The sequence below is a fragment of the Eleutherodactylus coqui genome, chromosome 3, assembly GCF_035609145.1.
Source record: "Eleutherodactylus coqui strain aEleCoq1 chromosome 3, aEleCoq1.hap1, whole genome shotgun sequence".
NCBI classification, from domain to species: domain Eukaryota; kingdom Metazoa; phylum Chordata; class Amphibia; order Anura; family Eleutherodactylidae; genus Eleutherodactylus; species Eleutherodactylus coqui.
In genome coordinates this window covers 29,518,351-29,534,339 of record NC_089839.1, presented here as the reverse complement: position 1 = coordinate 29,534,339, position 15,989 = coordinate 29,518,351, and the positions used below count along the sequence as shown (strand labels likewise).

Below are 15,989 nucleotides of genomic sequence, written 5' to 3'. Positions count from 1 at the left end.
CATATATACACATTCTGAATAGGTTCAGTAGCGCTGCTGATTAGAGCCACCTGATTGGCTCTTCGGCACCACGTGACTACACTGCGTGCACGCGAATTGCCTTCAGCAGCCGTGCACTACACACTACACTTAAGCAGCTGTGCACAGACCCCCCTTTAGGGTTAGGGTTAGTGCTAACCCTAAACCTAAAGGTGTGTGTGTGTGTGGGGGGGAAGCGCTCAGTGTGTGTGTGGGGGGGGGAGCGCTCAGTGTGTGTGTGGGGGGGGGGGAGCGCTCAGTGTGAGTGTGGGTGGGGAGCGCTCAGTGTGAGTGTGGGTGGGGCAGCGCTCAGTGTGTGAGTGTGTGGGGGCAGAGCTTAGTGGGGGAGGGGGTTCCCTGGCTGCTCACACCTTTCCAGAAGCAGGAATGAGTCGATTGCTCCTAGGCTCTTTTGACGATGTTCCATGGAAACCAGGAGGACTTTTTCAACAGACTGATCAACAGGATGAAAGCTGGGTCTCTCAAAATGATCCAGAGATTAAAGACTAGTCGATGCAATGGAAGTATGCCTCCAAAGAAGGCACGTGCCCAACCCTCGGCAGGCAAGGTCATGCTCACAGTCTTTTGGGACCAGCACGGAGCAGTCTTGATGGGTTTCCTAGCAAAGGGTACCACGATTACAAGGGCATACTATGCTTCACTGCTGCGGAAATTGCGGGAGGCCATCAAAACCAAGACACGTGGCATGCTCACCAAAGGTGTCCGCCTTCTGTAAGACAATGCCCCAGTTCACAACTCTAAATGTTGCCCAGATGGGAATTCTACCACATCCCCCTTATTCACCCGACCTCACACCATTGGACTTCCACCTCTTTCTAACAATGAACTCATTTTTGAAGGGCAAGCAATTCCCAGATGATGAGACTAATTTCCAAAGTCACAGCGTGGAGCAACCTGTCGACTTCTACAAGCGAGGGGTTTACAGTTGCTTAAAAGGATGGGAGAAGTGTGTGTCCCTATGTGGCACCGATGTAGAGAAGGGATAATAACTACTTTGCTCTCAGTCCATGGCAGGTGGGTCAGGGAAAATCTTTCATAAACGCCCCTCGTATTAGAAATCCTAAAAGCCTCAAGGCTTTAAAAATGGCATTTAGAGACCTTTCATACGAGCGCGGACATTTCTGCATCACAATGTTATCCCTATGGGGCTTAGATTCTACACCTGTTAAAATTGTCATGCCTTTACTTCAAAACCGCAAGATTAAATTCCGAAAAACTTCCTGCTGCGGCATTAAGGACTCTTGTGAAATTGTTGTTGCGGATTTCTAACATACTGGAGATATAATTCTGCAATTAAAGTCCACAGAATAAAATGCAAGATATTCAGCGAGACGTTCCGTAGAACACATTCTGTAGTTAAAATCAAAGTCTGCCTCTGTGATGCGTTCTGTGAGCAATTCCGTCCCATGTGGAAGGACTTTAAGGAAGCCTGTTAACCCTTTATGTGTTTCACAGAAAGTGGAGGTGGAATTTCTTTTTGGCAGGTTTTCCATAATTAACCATTTTTTTATGCAACACATCAAGAGATACAAGAGAAACAAATCTCAATATCTATTACTAATTCTATAGTTTTTGAAAAAACACCATGTGGCGCTAGTGTGGAACACGACTCCAACACGGGCCTCAGAAATGTAGGGGCACATTATGGATTTGGGGGCATTTTTTTATTGTGATGTTTTTCACCCACCATTTTAGGTTTGCAGAGGCCTCAAGATATAAGAAGAAACCGCCCTTCACAGAAAGACCCCATTTTGGAAGCTACCACCCTCCAAAAATTCAGCCAGGGGTGTAGTGAGCATTTTAACCCCCCGGCTGTTTTACGGAAATCAATGCGCAGATGATGATGTGAAGTGAATATTGGCATTTTTAACCATCAGACTTCAGTGCCAAATATTTTGTGATCAGTTTACGGCATTGCTGTGAAGAGACCGCTCTCTAATCATTATATTGTAGTTCCTAATTTTACAAACACCCTACACGGGCTTTGAAGAGCTTTTATGGGCATGTAACCCCTTGCAGTACTGATGACCTCAGAATAGGTCATCAGTAGCTCTATGGGCGGGGCTCCGCCGCCCATGACCCCTGGTTATCACTTGATCCCAGCCACCACACTTACTGCAGCAGGCTGGATGTTAACAGCTCCATTCACATTGGGTTCAGAGCCAGAAATGCTATAGAAGGTATAACTCTAACTGCTTTCAGTCAGAGCAAAGCCTTCTATTACGCTTCTTGCTATGATCCTACTGTGGATGTCCGGCCCTGCTGCAATGCATGTGAGGACTGAGATCGGGTGATAGCTGAGGGTCCCCAGCACAGGACTCCCACCAATCAGCTACTGATGACCTAGCCTGAGGATAGTTCATCAGTACTGCAAGGGGTTAAATGCCCAGCAAACCCCTAAGATTTTTAGCCAGAAAATACAACAGGGTTCAGGGGTGAAAGAGCACCATGTGGAGTTGAGAGCTAATTTGGAGATTTACACCGCACTGGCCAACAATTGCAGTGGCTATCAGCTGAAATTAAAAAGAAAACCTTGAAATGTTACTACACCTCTCCAGCAATTTATAATGGGGTGTAGCCAGTAGTGAGCATGTTTAACCCATAGGTGATTCAGGAATTTAGACATTTCTATTCACGTATATGTTGTTTTGTGCCCAGCTTGTGCCACTAAAGATATGTACTCCATAAATTGTAAAGTGAGTTCTCCTGGGTACGGCAGTGTCATATACAGAGTCGAATAACACTATTATGACCACCAGCTAATATCTGGAGTAACCGCCATGTGCCGTATGGACAGAGGCTAGAAGGCTGGAACTGACTCAGTAAGGTGCTGGTAGGTTGTTTCCTGTATCTGGAGCATTGCTGATTGCAGTGCAACCCTCAGCTGCTGGAGGGTACAAGAGGGAGAATCCATAGTGCAAACAACGATCGAGGCGGTCCACAGATGCCCAATTGGGTTCAAGTCGGGTTCAAGCTTATATTTTCTAAATGTTTAATATGCAACAGGAAGTCATTTATCTCTATTATTATTTTTCTTTTCAAAAGCTGCTAATCAATGATATGAGGCATACTCCATAATTAGTTCTATTTCCAAATACGCTAACCACTTTGAAAATTCCTGTAAGATACTGTATAGATGGTATTTAACCCCTACATTATTAAACAAATTGTCTTCTCGCTTCCCCAATTGTTGCTGGAGATGCGGGGTGACGAACGGATCGCTGCTGCATCTGTGGTGGGGCTGTCCGCACGTCTCCGGTCTCTTGGGCCAGGTTTTTCAGCTTATAACAAATTTCAGCGGCATCCAGTTTGCTCCTAATCCCGCTCTGGCCCTATTAAGTTTATACGCAGATCAAATCCCTGTTATCCTGCGCAATGCAATCTTCCACATTCTGATCACATGTAGATCACATATTGCTCAATGCTGGTGCAGTAATACCATCTCCTTCATCTCTGATATAATTAAATCTACTAACAACAACTCTTGGTACGAGAGCATGCACTCTAGCGCCTTTAACAAAAAAGGAAGGTTCAGGTGCCCTTGGATGGCCTGGCTCCAAAGTTCTTTTCCTAAATTGATAGCCTAATGTTTACTTTTAAACACAAGACGGAATGTTTTCTTGACCAACTATATCTAACATCCTGATTAGAGATGAGCGAGCACCAAAATGCTCGGGTGCTCGTTGCTCGAGTCGAGCTTTTTGGAATGCTCAAGAGCTCGTTTCAAGTAATGAACCCCATTGAAGTCAATGGGAGGCTCGAGCATTTTTCAAGGTGACCCATTCTCCACATAGGGGAGGTTGTGTGAATCACCTGAAAACATAAGAAAGTCATGGAAACACCACAGAAACCGATAGGGAACAGCAGGGGAAGCATGCATGGATGCATCTGAGGCTCCCAGATCGCACTATTAAACTATATTGTGGGCAAGAGTCTGGTGGTCACCGCCCTAACAATGTAGTTGGGACAGAACATAATCAGGAAGGCACACGTGCTGGCACATCTTAGCCAAGCACCACACTAGGTGCAATGAAAACCAAACACCGCCTTCGGGTGACACCACTGCCTCTTCTGTGTTACATGCTGGAATTTCTGTCCAATCCTCCCCCCCCCCCCCAGGACGCAGGCACGAGCCTGCGTCCACAGCGTACTCAAATTTTCCACAGCACAGTGTTCAGCTGTCCTCATACCACACGGTTGCTTGATAGCCACACCACCCTCATGTTTATTTATATATGTGTATTGGATGAGGAGGAACCGGAGACACACACTGCAGAGGGTTGGCAGGGCCTAGCAGCAACCCACTTTGAAATTGTGGGCGATATCCCACTATGCTGATGAGAATTGATAATAAATTAACGTATGATCAGAAGTCAAACCCCATGCCACTTCCGTGACAATATTGTCAGGAACCACAAAAGAGGACTCAGATGCTAGTACTTCTACCCATCTCCACAATTCAGCAACGCATTCTAAAACCAAAGATTGGTTTGAAGCAGGAGGTGTCACAAAAGCAGTCACCACAGGTATACAGTGACCCTATGAAAGTCTCATTAAATCAGTTACGCTTCCTGTGAACGCTCCAATCCAGTATCTCGGATAACTGTGGTAAAACGAGAGCTAATACATGCCAACCAGCGCTGCCCCCCCTGGGATGTGTGTCACAAACGTTGCCACTACAGACATACAGTGAAACTGTCAATGTCTCATGAAATCAGTTACACTTCCTTTGATCGCTACAAGGACAGTGGGACACAAAGAAATTTGAGTGGCCAAAGCAGGACAATTCATTCTGTCTAGGTGTCAGATAGCTGGACACTGTGCTGGGATACATTTGTGCACTCTGTGGGCGTAAGATGCTGGAACCAGCACGTTTGCTGAACTGTAATGGTGAACCTCTTCAAACTTGGTGGCAAGAACCTGGAGGCAGCCCTCCGAAAAAATTGTTTTGACATAGGCTGGAGGCAGCCCTGGTAAAAAAAAACAAAACTATTTTAAAGAGCCTACGGGGCCCTCTGAAGAATTGGCTGTTCAGCAGGCTGACATGCTGGTTTAGAAGGAGGAAGATCAGAGAAGGATAAAGTCTGTGTACACCAGTAGCAGTATACCGTATAGAAGCGGTAACAGTATGCAGCATACAGCCGGGATGCTTGTGAATGCTTTGTGTGTACTAATGGCCCCAGGCAGCCAAAGGGATGATGCACACATTGAGATGAGTTGTAGTCCTAGAAAGAACTGTTGGGTTCCAATACTTCCAATCCCATGCCACTTCTGTCACAAAATTGTCAGAAGCCACAAACAATAAAGTGGAATCAGATGCCAGTACTTCTACACAATTCAACAACCCATTCTACAAACAAAGATTTTTGTACCCAGAGTACAGTTTAACCCCAGAAACATTTGTTTACCAAGAGAATAGGCAGACCCCTGAAAAATTTGTGTACCAAGAGTATAGGCAGACCCATGAAAAATTTGTGAACAAAGAGTATAGGCAAACCCCAGAAATATTTGTTTACCAAGAGAAGAGGCAGACCCCTGAAAAATTTGTGTACCAAGAGTATAGGCGAACTCCTGAACAATGTTTTTACTAAGAGTATAGGCGAAGCCTAGAAAAATTTGTTTACTAAGAGTGTAGGCGAACTTCAGAAAAATTTGTGTACCAAGAGCATAGGTGTACCCTTGAAAAATTTGTTTACCCAGAGTGCAGGTGAAACCCAGAAAATATTTTTTTTAAATACAGCTCATACTTGCTTAATTTGCTAACCGAGCCTCGAGGCAGCCCTTGGAAAAAAATAGTTTTTACAGAGCCTTTTGGCCCTCTGAAGAATTGGCTGTTCCGCGTGCTGACATGCTGGTTTAGAAGGAGGAGGAGGAAGATCAGAGAAGGATAGACCAAGCTACTTCTCTTTTGGGGGGTGATAGAGGGTGCATGGTTCTCCTGTTCCAGCTTAAAGAATTTTTATGTTACGCTGCTTTCCACAGGTGAAGAGAAGTCTGGGGAAATCCAGGCTTTGCTCATCTTAATAAGTGTAAGCCTGTCGGCACTGTCAGTTGACAGGCAGGTACGCTAATCCGTGATATTCCCTCCAGCAGCACTAAACACCCTCTCTAATAAGACGCTAGCGGCAGGGCAGGCCAGCAGCTCCAGGGCGTACAGCGCAAGTTCATGCCACGTGTCCAGCTTTGATACCCAATAGTTGTATGGAGCAGAGGGATCACGGAAGACATTGGTACGGTCAGCTATGTACTCCCTCACCATCTTTTTAGTGTTCCCGCCTACTCAGCCCAGACTGGGGAGTGATGACACAGGCAGGCTGGGAAGCCATAAAACTGGCAAAGGCCTTGGAGAGTGTTCCCCTGCCTGCGCTGGACATGCTGCCTGATCTCCGCGTCTTCCATGCTAGTTGGCCCACTGAACTACATTCTCTACTGGTAGAGTTGTCAGATGGGAACTTTGGTATCAGCTTTTCCACCAGGGCCTTGTGGTATTTCATCACTCTCGTACTCCTTTCCTCTTCGGGAATGAAAGTGGAAAGGTTCTCCTCATACCATGGGTTAAGAAGGGTGAACACCCAGTAATCCGTCTTGGCCAGAATACGTTTAAGGCGAGGGTTACAGGAAAGGCAGCTTAACATTAAGTCAGCCATGTGTTCCAGAGGCCTAGTATGTAACACATCGCTTTCCTCGCTAGGAGTATGACTCTCAGCGTCATCCTCCTCTTCAGGCCATACACGCTGAACAGATGTGAAGGAAGTAGCATGGGTACCCTCTGCAGTGTGGGCAGCAGTCTCTTTCCCTCCTCCTCCTTCAATACCCGCTGAGAAATAGATGTGATGGTGGTCTGGCTATCAAGCGACGTATTGTCATCCCCCATCTCCTGTTCTATCCGCAAAGTGTCGGCCTTAATGCTTAGCAGCAACTTTTTCAGCAGGCAAAGCAGCGGGATGGTTACGCTGATAATGGCCACATCACCACTCACCATTTGTGTAGACTCCTCAAAGTTTCCTAAGACCCGACAGATGTCAGACATCCATGCCCACTCCTCTGTGAAGAACTGCGGTGGCTGACTACCACTCCGACGGGCATGTTGCAGCTGGTATTCAACAATAGCTTGTTTTTTTGCAGGACAGGTTGTAGTTTTCTATGGTACTATTTAATGTATCGTATAATGTACTGAAAAACTTAAACAAAAATTCTAAGTGAAGTTAAATGAAAAAAAAAATGAAATCCCGTCATCCTGAGGGTGGGTGGGGCTTGTTTCTACAGTGTACACACGCTGAAGCAAAAACAACATAATTGTATTCTGTGGGTCAGTACGATTGCGATAATACAAAATTTATCGAAGTTTTTTTTTGCTGTCCTACTTTTAAAGAATAAAATATCTTTGGGGGGAAAAAAATTCTGACAGCCATAACTTTTGTATTCTTTTAAATGACAGGGTTGTTATGAGGGCTTATTTTTTGTGGCACGGTCTCTAGTTTGCATTTTTATCAAGCTGCGTTTCCCTCTTCTCTACCTGCATTCCTTATGTTCTGATAAAAGTACTATGTGGCGGTAATGGTTGAGGTCAGGGTGTGGCAGTGTTATTTTGGTCCTTATAGTGGCATTATTGGTATTTATAAAGTGTGTATTGCTCAATAATCCTGTGGTGGTAATATTTTATCGCTGTATGGTTGTAATACTTGGTCTTGGTAAAGTGGTAATTGATAACTACTGTATATTATATGTACATTAGTTTTTTTGTGGGCAGGAGTGGTGTTCATACAATACGACTTGAAACTTATGTCCCTGCTCTTCTAATACACTGGCATTGCCCCTTGGACGAGGTTGAGCGCAGCACTGCAGCCGTCTGCACACCGCTTTCTAAACTTAAAGTAACATTGTGCTGGTACTGTATTTAAGTATCTGGCGCCCCATTTTCAGTTTTGTCCAGGGGCCCACTTTGTCTAACCCCGGCCCGGGGAAAAACTGTGTATATGGAGCTCTGTTGTAATTTCTTATTAATTTCTCCCATGGCTGTCTTCACTCATACTTTGCAAATAACGGAAAAAGGGGACATACAAAAATAAATAAAAAAAAGTGATTATATACTTTCCGATACACTAATGCAAAAACAAAAAAGAACAGGAAGCAGCACCACATTCCCCAGCATCCCAACAACCAATCAGATACGGACTCTATTTTTGTAAGGGAGCTCCCTGAATATTTTCTATTATCACTATTTTGTTTAAATAATTGACCATGTTTTTGTGCTGCGCACGCTCTTTATTGTTTCACTTTTCTCTCTTTTGCATTTTGACATGATTGATTAAAAAAGATTCAGCAAAAAAAAGATCCTATGGAAGTAAACTTTTTCAAAGATTCCGAGGAGGATGTCAAGAATCATTCTGCCAGGCACAGCAGAGTCTGGAAAATTGCAGTGAAATACAATGCTGATGCTCCACCTTAAAGTGTCCGAAAACACACCTCATGGTTGCTGAACACGGATGGGCTATAACAGCAGATGACCAGTTTGAGAGTCATTGCAGTTTAGGAAAAAAAGGCAAAACTCCAGTGTGCAAAAGAGCTGAAAATGAGGTCACTGAGCAGTGGGAAAACATTGGTCAGATGAATCCAGACTCCTTTTGCACTATGGTGATGGGAAAGTCAGAATTTGGTGCAAGCAGCATGGAGAAATTAAACTTTTCTGTCATTTGTCAATGGTGTAAGCTCAGGGAGGTGGAATAACTGTGTGGGTGGACTAATTGTAGTGCAGCGTCCGAGCAGGGTGCTGTGAGGGAGACCACAGGTAGACAAGTTGGATGTTACTAGAGATGAGCGAGCATACTCGTCCGAGCTTGATACTCGTTCGAGTATTAGGGTGTTCGAGATGCTCGTTACTCGTAACGAGTACCACGTGATGTTCGAGTTACTTTCACTTTCTTCCCTGAGAAATTTGCGCGCTTTTCTGGCCAATAGAAAGACAGGGAAGGCATTACAACTTCCCCCTGCAACGTTCAAGCCCTATACCACCCCCCTGCAGTGAGTGGCTGGCGAGATTAGGTGTCACCCGAGTATTGAAATCTGCCCCTCCCGCGGCTCGCCTCAGATGCATTCTGACATTAGTTCAGGGAAAGTGCTATCGTGTTGGAGCTGCTATAGGGAGAGCGTTAGGAGTATTTTAGGTTTCAAGAACCCCAACGGTCCTTCTTAAGGCCATAAATCTTCTCTATATGCGCTCAATGGGGCCGGCGGCAGCAGCGCCGACCCCATTGAGAACATATAGAAGACAAATTCTTCTTCTCTGCCACAGCTGTAACAGCTGTGGCAGAGAAGAACGATGTTTGCCCATTGAATTCAATGGAGCCGGCAATACAGCAGGTTCCACTGAAAGCAATGGGCTGCCGGCGATTGCAGGATGAATTGTCGGGAAGGGGTTAAATATATAACCCCTTCCCTGCAATTCATCCAGAAATGTGTTACAATAAAAATATATACTGGCGTATAAGGCGACGGGACGTATAAGACGACCCCCCAACTGTCACCTTATACGCCGGCAATACAGTGGAGCAAAAAATAAAAATCATTACTTACTTCTTCTGACGTTCTGCGGCGCTCCTGCAGGCTGTCACTCCCTCCTGGTGTTCTGCGGTGCTCCTGCAGGCTGTTGCTCCCTCCTGGTTCCCGGCAGAGCATTGATTTCTCTACGGAGGGCTTTAAATCCCTGCCTCCAGAAACACACGTGCCTTCAGCCAATCACAGCCAATGACAATGATGTCATTGAATGGCTGTGATTGGCTGCGTTTCTGGAGGCGGGGATTTCAAGCCCTGCGTCCAGAAAGCAATACTCTGCCGTGGACCAGGAGGGAGCAACAGCCTGCAGGAGCGCCACAGAACACCAGGAGGGAGTGACAGCCTGCAGGAGCGCCGCAGAACGTCAGAAGAAGTAAGTAATGATTTTTATTCTTTGCTCCACTGTATTGCCGGCGTATAAGGTGACAGTTGGGGGGTCGTCTTATACGCCCCGTCGCCTTATACGCCGGTATATATTTTTATTGTAACACATTTCTGGATGAATTGCAGGGAAGGGGTTATATATTTAACCCCTTCCCGACAATTCATCCTGCAATCGCCGGCGGCCCATTGCTTTCAGTGGAACCTGCTGTATTGCTGGCTCCATTGAATTCAATGGGCAAACATCGTTCTTCTCTGCCACAGCTGTTACAGCTATGGCAGAGGAGAACGATCTTTACGCTGACAGTGCAGGGGGGGGGGGCACTCTTGCCGCTATTGTGGCTTAATAGTGGGACCTGTGAACTTGAGATGCAGCCCAACATGTAGCCCCTTGCCTGCCCTATCCGTTGCTGTGTCGTTCCCATCACTTTGTAGAATTGCCCAGATTTTCACAAACGAAAACCTTAGCGAGCATCGGCGATATACAAAAATGCTCGGGTCGCCCATTGACTTCAATGGGGTTCGTTACTCGAAACGAACCCTCGAGCATTGCGAAAATTTCGTCCCGAGTAACGAGCACCCGAGCATTTTGGTGCTCGCTCATCTCTAGATGTTACAGATGGCTCTGCGATCTCTCCTGGAAATGGCGGCAAAAGGGTGATAGCAGTCAATAATGATTAACGGTGGTTTGTCACGTGTCACCAGCACCTCTTCAGGAACTCCGGGGTTAATGACAAAATAACTGAAAGGAGTCCGGATAGCTTTGAATTGCAAACTGGAGGTACGCAGTTTACTCAGCTTTTGTAACAAATGCAGAAATAACAAGTATAATTCTTTATATTTACATTGCTCCACACTTTTAGTAAGATGCAAGACAGTTTAAACTTCAACTCTGTTTGTTAACAGGTTACTCAGATGAATTCTCACAGTCCTAGTTATCTGTTGGGTTACTCTGCAGCGGTCACTTCCCTGACCTTTTAGTTAACAAGGGCTTGTGTAACTCACTCTTGTGTTTGTGGGTCCCACACTTATCGTTCACACTGCAGCTGGTAAGTAAACTTGTAAAAGCTTGCTTTCTCCTCCTGGAACATGTTAGACCACTCCATGATGCTGAACTTCTTCTCATGTCCTCCTCCAACGACCGTCTTCTCACCAATCCTTCCAACAACCACTACCATCTCTTCCTGTCCAACTCCCGCCCCTTTTCCATACCCCTCCTCATAACCACCTGCCTCGCCCTCCTATCCTTTCCTGTTCTTGAAACTCACCCTTCCCTCTACCAATTAGGGTTTTTTGATAAGCAGCCAATCAGCAGCCAGCTGTTGCCAAGCATTTAGCTTAAGCTTGTAAAGCAAGGGGAAAGACTGGGTCTTTCTGACATTTGACACCTTCTATGTCTCCTACGAGTACATAACTAGGTGTTACAGGACAGGTGATGGTGTGGCTATTCTAGAGGACCCTCTGGGCCACAACAGTTGCACACGTGGGTTCAGTATTCTGAAAAATGGTGATTTCAACACCTATTGGAATCTATGCAATGATGAATTGCTGAAGTTTTTAAGACTAAAAAGGGAAGTCCAACATGTTATTAGAGGTTTGTCCCCAAACAAGTAGCCATTAACTGTATGGGTTTATGTAGATGTAAAAATAAAAAAAAAAGATTAAGGTTACTTGACCTTGTAAGGAAGAGGGTTTACCCCTAGAGTGGATAAGGAGAGTAAGAGATCATAACATTTTGTTATGCATAATTTTTTAACATTTTGCTTTATGGCAATGTTTCTCTTAATTTGCATACAGTGGCAGTTATACAATCTGAGAGTCCTAATAGATTTGCACAGGTCCTACTTAAAAATCCTGCCTGATACACTGTTTTGTGGGCACACGAGGTTAAGTTAAACACAAAAAGCATCCTTAGGGTGGTTTCACACGGGCGATCTTTTTAACCTCACGTTTCCGAGTGGAATTTCGTTTTTATCATATCGCCATGCAAAAAACTTCCATTGTGATGCAACTTTAACATTAGAAAGACCTATCGTCTTTTGGTTAAAAAACAAGCAATTCTCTTGTGCAGTTGTAATGTGGGTGGTATCCAAGCAAGATTATTGTATAAAAAAAGCATCACTCATACTCAAAAATCATGGGAACCAAGCAACGATTTTCTTGCAGCAAAATCGCAATTGCCCATGTGGAACTAACCTTAGGCAGTCAGTCCTACAAAGAGTCCACACCTGTTAGACTGTCTTCTCTATTCGTCTTCTCTAACATTTTCAACAATGTGAACATGTGCATGGCTTATCTTTTTTGTGAAATCTTAAATATTAGACAAGAACTGAATTTTTGGTTAAAGTGATTTCTACATTGTGAACATGAGTATGGCTTCCCCTTTTTATATGTTCAACCAGATTTGATTTCTATGTAGCACACTTCCCACAGTTGAGAAAAGGAAAATGCTTCTCCCCTGTGTGAGTTCGCTGATGTTTTACAAGAATTGATTTCCATCTATAACATTTCCCACATAGAGGACATGCAAATTGCTTTTTCACTGTGCGAGTTCTCTGATGGTTACGAAAAATCAATTTCTGCTTAAAACGTTTCCCACAGACGAAGCATAAAAATTGCTTCTCCTCTGTGTCAGCTCTCAGATGCTTAGCAAGATCAGATTTTTGTTTAAAACATTTCGCACATTCTGAACATGAAAAAAAGCTTCTCCACTGTGTGACTTTTGAGAGGTTCCACAAGTTGCGATTTCCAACTAAAACATTCCCCACATTCAGGACATTAAAATGGCTTCTCCCCTGTGTGAGTTCTCTGATGTTTAAAAAGAAACGATTGCTGTTTAAAACATTTCCCACATTCTGAACATGAAAATGGCTTCTCCCCTGTGTGACTTCTTAGATGTTTCACAAGACCTGATTTCCAACTAAAACATTTCCCACATTCAGGACATGAAAATGGCTTCTCCCCTGTGTGAGTTCTCTGATGTTTAAAAAGAAACGATTGCTGTTTAAAACATTTCCCACATTCTGAACATGAAAATGGCTTCTCCCCTGTGTGACTTCTTAGATGTTTCACAAGACCTGATTTCCAACTAAAACATTTCCCACATTCAGGACATGAAAATGGCTTCTCCCCTGTGTGAGTTCTCTGATGTTTACGAAGATTAGATTTCCAGTTAAAACATTTCCCACATTCTGAACATGAAAAAGGCTTCTCCCCTGTGTGAGTTCTCAGATGTTCAAGTAGAATCGATTTCTGGTTAAAACATTTCCCACATTCCGAACATGAAAAAGGCTTCTCCCCTGTGTGAGTTCTCTGATGTTTAAAAAGAAACGTTTTCTGTGTAAAACATTTCCCACATTCTGAACATGAAAAAGGCTTCTCCCCTGTGTGAGTTTTTAGATGTTCTACAAGACGCGATTTCCAACTAAAACATTTCCCACATTCTGAACATAAAAATGGCTTCTCCCCTGTGTGAGTTCTCTGATGTTTAAAAAGAAACGTTTTCTGTGTAAAACATTTCCCACATTCTGAACATGAAAAAGGCTTCTCCCCTGTGTGAGTTTTTAGATGTTCTACAAGACGCGATTTCCAACTAAAACATTTCCCACATTCAGGACATGAAAATGGCTTCTCTCCTGCGTGAGTTCTTAGATGTTCCACAAGACCCGATTTCCTACTAAAACATTTCTCACAATCTGTACATGAAAATGGCTTTTCCCCCGTGTGAGTTCTCTGATGGCTACGAAGAATTGATTTCTGCTTAAAACGTTTCCCACAGACTGAACATGAAAATGGCCTCTCCTCTGTGTGAATTCTTAGATGTTCCACAAGACTTGATTTTTGTCTAAAACATTTCCCACATTCTGAACATGAAAATGGTTTCTCCCCTGTGTGAGTTCTCTGATGTTGAAAAAGAAACGATTTCTGTTTAAAGCATTTCCCACATTCTGAACATGAAAATGGCTTCTCCTCTGTGTGACTTCTTAGATGTCGCACAAAACCTGATTTCCAACTAAAACATTTCCCACATTCAGAACATGAAAATGGCTTCTCCCCTGTGTGAGTTCTCTGATGTTTACGAAGATTAGATTTCTGGTTAAAACATTTCCCACATTCTGAACATGAAAAAGGCTTCTCCCCTGTGTGAGTTCTCAGATGTTCAAGAAGAATCGATTTCTGGTTAAAACATTTCCCACATTCTGAACATGAAAAAGGCTTCTCCCCTGTGTGAGTTTTGAGATGTTCCACAAGTTGTGATTTCCAACTAAAACATTTCCCACATTCAGGACATGAAAATGGCTTCTCCCCTGTGTGAGTTCTCTGATGTTTAAAAAGAAACGTTTTCTGTGTAAAACATTTCCCACATTCTGAACATGAAAAAGGCCTCTCCCCTGTGTGAGTTTTTAGATGTTCTACAAGACGCGATTTCCAACTAAAAGATTTCCCACATTCGGAACATGAAAATGGCTTCTCCCCTGCGTGAGTTCTAAGATGTTCCACAAGACCGGATTTCCTACTAAAACATTTCTCACAATCTGAACATGAAAAAGGCTTTTCCGCTGTGTGAATACTCTGATGTTTAAGAAGAGTTGATTTCCAGCTAAATCTTTTCCCACATTCTGAACATGAAAATGGCCTTTCATTGCTAGGATTTCTGTTCTGAAAAGGAAGTTTAGATTTCCTTTTAAAATTCTTTCCACATTGAATTTGTCCCGTTTGTTCATGTTTGTTAATCAGTGATTGGTTAGATGAAGGTTGATTGTGACCAGCAGTATCAGAGAATAGATTGCTTGTCTGAAGCACTGAGGGAACATTAGGAGTTATTGAATTTATTTGTGTGGTGTAATCTTCTTCTTCTTGATATAGAGATACATTGAGATGTCCATGGGAGCCTCTTATCCAATCTTCACCCGGAAAAGAAAGCAAAAATTTCTTATTTTCCAAAACTAAACATTTGACTTTTTATTAAACAATCAAGCTTTATTAAAACATTAAGAAAGCAAGGAAGGAAATATAAAAGGAAAGTTGGTGTAGGAGACATGGTCAGTTTTTTGGGTCAAGAAAGACGGTAAAATCTTATAAGGTCAAGGGTGGCTCTACGATCTTCTCCTTCAAGACCCAAGGCATAGTTGACCAGGTAAACGCAGGACCCGGTATAAGTAACCATGTTGAATACCCTTATTACCTGTTTGTGTTACAGATGGTAGGGGCCAGATGACCAGAGAGGGATCTCTACATTTAGCCCACTCCCGTATCCCTACCTACTTGTCCCCCTGGGCTAAGCCCCAGGACGACAACTGGGCGGCGGTCCCTGCTCTGACCTAGTGACAGGGATCCCAAGGGTGAGGGACAGGAGACGGATGGTCAAACAAGCCGGGTCAAAACCTACCGAGAGCAAAACAACAGAGGGTAGAGTAGTCAGGGAAAACCGAGTCAAACCGGGGAGGCACGTGCGCAATACAAAAGGAGCTAGACAGGAGAGGAGTCAAAGGCGTAAATGGGTAAAAAACACAGAGCAAACAAGAACAGTAAATGCGGGTGCTAGCAGAGCTAAGTCTAACCAAACACTGGCAACCTCTGCTAGCACTCAGCAGCCTTATATGTGTAAGTCCCAGCCCAGACAGAGTGGGGAAAGGTGACACGCCTATACGGGAGATGAGAAGACCAGCTCTCCCCGGGCCGTGTACTATACAGAGAGCCATGTAGCTGGCCGGCGGGAGCGGGCAACCACCAACATGGTGGAACCTCAACCAGAGCCACCCGCACTGACACCCGCGGCATCAGGAGGAGCACAGCGCGACCGCCGGTCGCCAGGGCCCCCAGTGGTAACCCTATGCCTAACAGTTTGTTCTCGTGACGCTAGTGCCCCTTTCACTGAAATAGGTGCATAACAAAGTTCACAGTCAAGGAAATAGTGTTAAAACTAAAAGCACACAGTTTTCTTTTACTTGTTCAGTCATTAGATTTTTCCAGTACGCGGTGTTAAACAGTCTTAGACATAATGCAAACATTGTTAA

At 44.2% G+C, this 15,989-nt stretch overlaps 1 protein-coding gene across 1 annotated transcript in view; it reads right to left on the bottom strand.

Annotated features, from left to right (window-relative positions):
• Nucleotides 1–10,603: 10,603 nt before the first annotated feature.
• LOC136620111 (uncharacterized) overlaps nt 10,604–15,989 on the bottom strand; it is a 534,467-nt gene continuing 529,081 nt past the window's right edge. The window contains 2 exon segments of the mRNA XM_066594833.1: nt 10,604–12,671; nt 12,673–14,876. Of these exon segments, the coding sequence (XP_066450930.1) occupies nt 12,384–12,671; nt 12,673–14,876 (2,492 nt within the window). The 3' untranslated portion in view covers nt 10,604–12,383.